At 52.2% G+C, this 7,587-nt stretch overlaps 1 protein-coding gene across 6 annotated transcripts in view; it reads left to right on the top strand.

Moving 5' to 3' along the window:
* The first annotated feature begins 873 nt into the window (after positions 1 to 873).
* The window catches only part of LOC133645420 (uncharacterized), a 30,400-nt gene continuing 23,686 nt past the window's right edge, over positions 874 to 7,587 (top strand). For 5 of the 6 annotated variants that reach the window (XM_062040251.1, XM_062040250.1, XM_062040249.1 and 2 more), the window contains exons 1-3: positions 874 to 1,187; positions 1,344 to 1,536; positions 1,622 to 7,586. In XM_062040251.1, the coding sequence (XP_061896235.1) occupies positions 5,057 to 5,971 (915 nt within the window). In that variant the 5' untranslated portion in view covers positions 874 to 1,187; positions 1,344 to 1,536; positions 1,622 to 5,056 and the 3' untranslated portion in view covers positions 5,972 to 7,586. The remainder of the gene's footprint in view (positions 1,188 to 1,343; positions 1,537 to 1,621; position 7,587) is intronic. The other variant, XM_062040252.1, reaches the window with a different exon arrangement.

Here is a 7,587-nt window from a genome sequence, read left to right as displayed (position 1 = left end):
TCTTTGGTGCAAAATAACACCAAAAAATATATTCACTCAAAAGGTAAGTAAAGATAAAAGTGGTCCAGGCCAGCTGGACTCAAAAGCACTGCACACAGGTAAGTAAATAAATCACAGCACACAAATGAAGTATAAATCACTTCAAACGAAATCAAGATACGATCTGTCCATGTCTGTGACCTCTGACCCTAATAATGCTTGGTGGGTCTGCACTTTGTCAAACACCACACACCAACGTCGCCAAACAGAGCCCCCGGGGGGGCGCACGAAAGGCATGGACGCCACTCAACAGGCGGATTGGAGGCACAGGCAAGTTAGGTTTGTAGAGGGTTATGGTTAGGGTTAGGATTAGGGTTAGGGGAATGGGACAGGAATTAGGATGGCACGGTCCAATCAACAACCCGCCAGAGTGACGCCCCCACCAGACGCACACCCCCCAAGGACCCCGAACGGCAAGCGCCGAGTGTGGCGTCAACACCGTCAAGTCTTTAAAAATCACACTACGTACGTTTCGGCCTATATGGCCTCATCAGGTGTGAAACTTTAAAAACTTAGGCTTCATTACTTCTCCTAGACCAGTTGTCCCCTCAACTGCTGGAGGTAAGGGTTAGGGTTAGGGTTAGGGTTAGGGGTTAGGGTTAGGGTTAGGGTTAGGGTTAGGGTTAGGGTTAGGGTTAGGGTTAGGGTTAGGGTTAGGGTTAGGGTTAGGGTTAGGTGTTGGGGGGTTAGGGTTAGGGTTAGGGTTAGGGTTAGGGTTAGGGTTAGGGTTAGGGTTAGGGTTAGGGTTAGGGTTAGGGTTAGGGTTAGGGTTAGGGTTAGGGTTGGGGTTGGGGTTAGGGTTAGGGTTAGGGTTAGGTTTAGAGTTAGGGTTAGGGTTAGGCATAAAGAAAAAGAGTTGGTTAGGGTTAGGCATAGAGAAAGAGAGTTGGTTAGGGTTAGGGCTAAGGGTGGGGGTGGGGCGATAGAAAAGAGCGAAAAAAAAGGAATAAGAAGGGTGTGCACGGTCCGTCTATGGCCCAGCGGGCTCGCACTCATGTCTCATTGAGCCCCCCCGGGTGTCTAGTACCCAGTCTGTGGATCCAGAGGCCTTCCGCCCGCCTCCGTTGGGCGGCACTCCATCTGGAGTTGGCTTGGACCACACACGCCCGGACAGAAGCCCACCCGTGCCGGATAAAGTGTTGGACAAGGTAGGTGGTGGTGTTCTTCTGCCGGACAATGTTATATTTATGTTGGTGGAAACGGGTGGCGATGGTGTTACCCGTTTCACCAACATACATAGCACGGCAACGCTGGCAGAGGATAACATACACGCAATTTTTGACCTGCCCGTCTCCTCTGCACAGCGGCCGGAAGACCTTACCGCTGTGGCGATTGACCAGCCAAGGGATGTTCCGCAAGGGAGCGCTGCTCCGGGCCGAGGGCGGATCTCCGGTGGAACTGATCCGAGCCCTGACAAGCAGATCACCCAGGCTGGGATTTTTGCGGTAGGCCGAGACCAGATAATAGTCCTTCAGTTTGCCGCTTTTCTCCACAAAGGTACAGAAGTTACCCTTGACCCTTCTGGAAACCTGTACCGCCGCAGGCGAGAAGGTTGTAATGAGGGGGATCATGTGTTTACCAGGGGGAGGCTTCTTCTGGTCCAGGAAGCACCTGAACTGTCTCCTGAGGAAGGATCTGGAATACCCTCTCTTCCTCAGGGCCGTGAACAGGGCTCCCATGGCCGTTACAAAGTCCTCCCGCCTGGTGCAGATCCGGTGGAACCTCAGCAGCTGGGACTTCACCAATCCCGCGTAGGTGTGTCGGGGGTGGAAGCTGGTTTTGTGGAGGAGGGCATGGGTATCCGTCTCTTTAAAAAACACCTTAATGTCCAAATGGTGAGTGGAGGTGAAATCCGGACCCTTGAAGGTGGTAGTGTCCAGGAAGTCCACTGACGTGGGGCTGGTGGTGGACTTAATGGTGATACTGGGGTTGTGGGTATTCAGGGTGTGGCGGAACCCCTCAAATTCCTCCATGGAATGAGTCCACACCCCCCAGATATCATCCAAATACCTGAAATAATGGAGGGGCCTGATTGCGCAGGCAGCAAGGGCAGAGGTCTCCCATTCTGCCATGAAGATGTTAGCATAGGCCGGAGCAAACTTTTTGCCCATGGCCGTGCCCTTGATCTGTAGAAAGAACCGGCCATTGAACTCAAAGTCGTTCCTCCTGAGGTTGATGTCGAGAAGCTGGAGGAGTTCCTTCTCGGGCCTGCTAACATCTCGGTATTTATAAAAAATGTTTTTGACGGCTTGGATGCCCTGGTCAATGTCAATATTCGTGTACAAACTATCAATATCAATGGTAAACAAGACTGCCTCTTGGGGAATGATCAAATTTTTAATTTTGTCAATAAAGTCATATGTGTCCTTAAGATAACTCTCGTGTTTAATGGAGAGTGGGGTCAAAAAGTAATCTATAAACGCCGCCGTCCTGTAGGTTTCACTGCCGCAGTCGGACACAATGGGCCTGCCCGGGGGTATCTCGTACGGTCGGCTCCACTTGTGTCGTTCCTTGTGGATCTTGGGGAGCAAGTAGAACCTACGGGGGCGGGGCTCCGATTCGCCCAAGAGGTAAGTCTTTTGTTTGTGGTTAATGAATCGTTTTTTCATTAAATTTTTGACTATGTTTTCGACCATAGGGATCGTTTGTGGGTAAATGGGCGTGGCCAATGGTTGGTAGTAGGTGGTGTCACTCAATTGTCTGGTGCCCTCCCAGACATATTGAGACCTATCCATGATGACCACTGCGCTACCCTTGTCTGCCGGCTTAATAATTATGTTCCTGTTGTTTTTCAGGCTATGCAGGGCCTCTGTTTCGTCCCGCGTCAGGTTGGGCGCGACCGCGAGGGCGCAGCCCGATAGGAGCGACGGGTGTTCGTCCGCCAGGACCAGCGTTTGGACCTCTGGAGGAAGCAGTCCCGGTGAGGGCTCCCAATCGGACCTCGGGGTGAAAGGTCGCGGCCCAAGAGACTCTTGCTTTTCATAGAAAACCGCAGTTTTGACACTTCTATGATATTCCTGCAGGTCGAATTTTACTTGATGGTGCCACTCTGGACTGAGGCTGGTGGACGGGACGAAACTGAGGCCCTTGTCGAGGAGGGAATGCTGCGATGAGGTAAGTAGGAAATTTTTTGATAAATTTACGATGTTTTTGTTTGTGTTTATGTTTCCCCCCCGAAAGGTCGGGCTTTTGGGGAGGTCAAGTTTAAACAGTGATACCAGTGCCTCATCATGTTCTTGGCTGTGTCCTTTGTCCAATGGATCTTGTCCCTCCCCGTTTCAAAATCGTCGTCGGCGAGTGCCGGGAAGAATTGGAGGCGGGTTTGGATGTAATTGTTAATCAGCCGGAGGTTGTCCTTGTGTTCCTCGGGCAGGGATTCCGAGAAATTGAGGAGGGGGATGAAGACTTCGGCATTAGGGAAGGTCGTTTTGGCCGCTTTAAGGGCCCTCCGGAGCTGTTTGAAGGTGGTAACCTTGGGTTTTTGTTCCCTATTATTGATGCCGAATGCTAAGACCACCTTCTCAACCTCAGGACTAACTGCTGTTTTTTTCAGGATGGCCTCTGCATGGAGAAATCTGGCCCCCGGGTAGCTGTCGATCTGGATGTCCTGGTGACGAAAGGCTGGGAGGTGCTTGAGGTTAGAGTCCCCGATCACCACGACCTTCCTGCTGACAGACAGGTGCCAATCCATCATTTTTCGATCCGAGTTGATGTGCACAGTGGGCTTTCTGGCAGTGCTCGGACTCGTAGGCGTGGTAACCTGCGCCGTACTATTGTCTTCTGTCGGCTGTGAAGTCGAAGTGACTGTTTTTGTTTTTTTCTGGCTTCCAGAAAACAGTTGGGCCCAACTTGGGGTTCTCAGACCCAGGACAGGCCTGTCTGGGACGGACGTCTCCGGGAGGGGCACGCCCGGGAGGAGTGGATCCGGGACGGGTAGATCCAAGAGGGGCGTGTCCGGGAGGGGCGTGTCCGGAAGAGGCGTGTCCGGAAGAGGCGTGTCCGGAGGAGGCGTGTCCGGAGGAGGCGCGTCCGGGATGGGCGGGTCCGGGAGGGGTTCCTGTGACCGCTCAGGGTAGAGTAGGTACCAGGGTGGAGGCGTGTCCGGGGAAGACTGATCCCGTGTGGGCGACCCCGACTGCTCAGGTAAGTGTTGGTCCGTCTCTGGCTGGTCAGGAGTCCCCCGCACATTCTCATCCCCATGTATCAAAATCAACGCACTGTGTTCAACAGGTGGAGCCGGGCGAGGCGGCGTGTCGGAGACCACCGGGAGGACCCCGATCTCAGCACCGACCCGCGATCGCGGCCCATGCGGCCGGACCAAAGGTGCCTCGACGATAGCGTCGTCGGCAGGTCTGCTGCACGGCTTGCGAGGTCGCGTTGCTCTCTGGGCCACAGATGGTTCGGTAGCCGGAGAGGAAGGCGACAAGACCGGGAAAGGGACCGGAGTCACCCGTCCACGCGGGTCCCGATCCTGCTCCACCTCAGGGGACCACTCCCTGGTAATGGGGTCGGTCATGGTGGACACCGTGGCGTGTGCAGCGGCAGTTGGTAGAATGACCGGCGGGGGCAGCGAGGGGTGCACCACCTCCATGACAACGCGGTTGTCCAACGAGTCCGAGTCCGCTCGAGGCTCGGTACGTCGGCGCCGCGCTGGGGGCAACACCTCCTCAACGGCCCGGGTGTCAACCAAGACCGAGTCCACCTGAGACTGGGCCTGCTGGAGCGTCTCAGTCGTCAGCCTGCGCCCTAGGTGTGTCTTGGCCCACGCCGAGGCCACTTTGAATGGGGCTTCCCAATTGTGTGAAATAAATTCCCCCAGTTTATCAGCTTCTGATTGCAGTGTTTTATGGTAATGTTCCCTAAGAATTATAATTGTAGAATGTGCCCAATTTTTTGCATTACCCTTTATCCGGTCTTCTGTGTCGGGGTTGGTAACAGCTGGTCTGATTCCCGTCGTCAAAGCAAGTTCCATCCTAGTGATGGTAAGTGGTTGTTGTTCCTTGCTGACGTTTTTTAGATGATGTACCACTTTAATGATGTTGTACATAATTCTAGCTATGGAGCTAAAGTCGGGGTCCAGATTGTCAGGAGAAGATGCCCTGGGGGGATGTGCCTGGTTAATCTTGGCTGTTCTTTCTTTGCGGCGTTTTCCCCGTGCTGTTTTGTGTTGTTTGTTACCCCTATGATTTGCCCTATGAGTCCCCCTGGGATAGGGAGGGTTATCATGGGTAGGGTGGAAATTTCCCCTGTTTTGGCGGGGCATGTCATCTGCCGGAAAATTGGGATGTTGCGGTTGGAAGCCTCTGAAAAATGTGTTATTATTTTGGCGTGCAGTGTCGTTGTTTCGCCACTGTGGGGCGCTGTCTCGTATCTCACGCGCGTTATGATCCCGGTGACGCGCGTCATGATCCCGGCGACGCGCGTCAAGATCCCGGCCACGCGCGTCATGATCCCGTTCACGAGCGTCATGATCCCGGTCACGCGCGTCATGATCCCGGTCACGCGCGCCACGATCACGGTCACGCGCGCCATGATTACGGTCACGCGCGTCGCGATCACGGTGATGCGCGTCGCGATCACGGTGACGCGCGTCATGCTCACGGTGACGCGCGTCATGATCACGGTGACGCGCGTCATGATCACGGTGCCGCGCGTCATGATCACGGCGACGCGTGTCCCATTGGGGGCGGCCATGGCCGCCGCAACAATGATCGTGATCATGAGGCCAACCTCGAGTCACTTCAGCATATGTGAGGTGCTGAAAACGGCCGGAAAATTGTGTGTTTTGGCCGTAATGGCGGTCGTTATGATGCGGGGATCGGGAACGCGGAACCATCTCGCGCTGCTGGCACTGTTTCCGTCCGCGCGGACGGACCTGGTGCCATTCCTCGTCCTCCCACGCCGTCATTTTTTGGAAAATGCGTTATTTTGATGAGTAGAATAAGGTGGGTAGGCTGAAATTATATTAGGGACTAAGGTAAGTAGGGTGAATAGAAATTAAAATTGTATGGGAAATAATATATATATATATAAAGTGAAACAAGAGAAAACCGGCGAGCTTCCGCCCGCTGTGTGGCGCACTTCCGCCCGGACCGGATGTCTCAAGATGGCCGAGAATGCGAAGCACTCTCGACAAAAAAACAAATTAACAAACAACTAAGGGCGGTTCTGCGAAGAACGATAAAAAATCCCCAAGGAAAGGGGTTAAACTAACTAGCTAAGAAACTTAGGCTTGTAAAACTGAACGTAAGTAAGCGAATTGTCAACGGACTTTTCGCCTCGTGGGAGACCAGCTCGCCACGGCACCAAATTAAAGGGAAAGAGGGAAAATGGGAGAAAAGGAGGTAAAATAGTGTAAATTTGTGATAAATGCAAGTCTTGTTTCGCAACGTTTCGGTACTCTCTGTACCTTCTTCAGGCGTAAGACTTGTCTAACTGAATGAGTGTGAAAATCGGCTTGTTCGTGCAATTTCGTGAGCTGTTGCTCCTCTGGTGGTTCGATGGCAAGTGAGGCCATTGGCTGCGAGAGGTGGGGTGGAGTCATGGCTGGCAGAAAATAAGGAATTATTTTTGCAAAGCAAAAACTCTCCACTGATAAACCACGTGACTGCAGGAATGTGTGGCCCCAAGCACAATTAACCCCTATAGAATTGCTTATAATAGTGAATTAAAATAAAGATCAATAATAAAATATAATAAAAAAAATTATATATATATATATATATATATATATGTACAATTATGTCCACATATACAGATATATACTATACTATATATAAAAAAAGGTTAGAAAAATTCACTATTAGTTGCACAGTGAACCAAGCCGTGGACCAAGGTAAGTATGGCTCCTTTATGGAGTCCGAACAGGTCCAACAATGTTTTTAGGAAGTTTTTCAGGTTTTTTAATGTGTTTTTGTGAATTTTTGAGGTTTTTTGTGATTTTTTAAGATGTTTTTTGTATTTTTTTGCAGGTCCTCGTAGGAGTGCTGGGACATCCGGGGCCCCCCCAGCGCCGGAATGTCCGAATACCCAGGTAAGTAGCTGTACAATGCAGGTAAGTAGGGTAAGTGGGAATAATATGATGTTGTTTTTGTTGTTTGTGTGTACACACAAATGGCCCAGGTGGGCCCACAAGGCAGAGCGCGAGCCGTGAGTGGACCAGAGGCACAGGCGGGTTAGGGTTGGGGTTGGGGTTAGGGTTAGGGTTAGGGTTAGGTTTAGAGTTAGGGTTAGGGTTAGGCATAAAGAAAAAGAGTTGGTTAGGGTTAGGCATAGAGAAAGAGAGTTGGTTAGGGTTAGGGCTAAGGGTGGGGGTGGGGCGATAGAAAAGAGCGAAAAAAAAGGAATAAGAAGGGTGTGCACGGTCCGTCTATGGCCCAGCGGGCTCGCACTCATGTCTCATTGAGCCCCCCCGGGTGTCTAGTACCCAGTCTGTGGATCCAGAGGCCTTCCGCCCGCCTCCGTTGGGCGGCACTCCATCTGGAGTTGGCTTGGACCACACACGCCCGGACAGAAGCCCACCCGTGCCGGATAAAGTGTTGGACAAGG

The sequence above is a fragment of the Entelurus aequoreus genome, unplaced genomic scaffold (genome assembly GCF_033978785.1).
Source record: "Entelurus aequoreus isolate RoL-2023_Sb unplaced genomic scaffold, RoL_Eaeq_v1.1 HiC_scaffold_53, whole genome shotgun sequence".
Taxonomy (NCBI): Eukaryota; Metazoa; Chordata; class Actinopteri; order Syngnathiformes; family Syngnathidae; genus Entelurus; species Entelurus aequoreus.
Note: the sequence above shows the minus strand (reverse complement) of the source record. Positions and strands in the feature narration are given on the sequence as shown.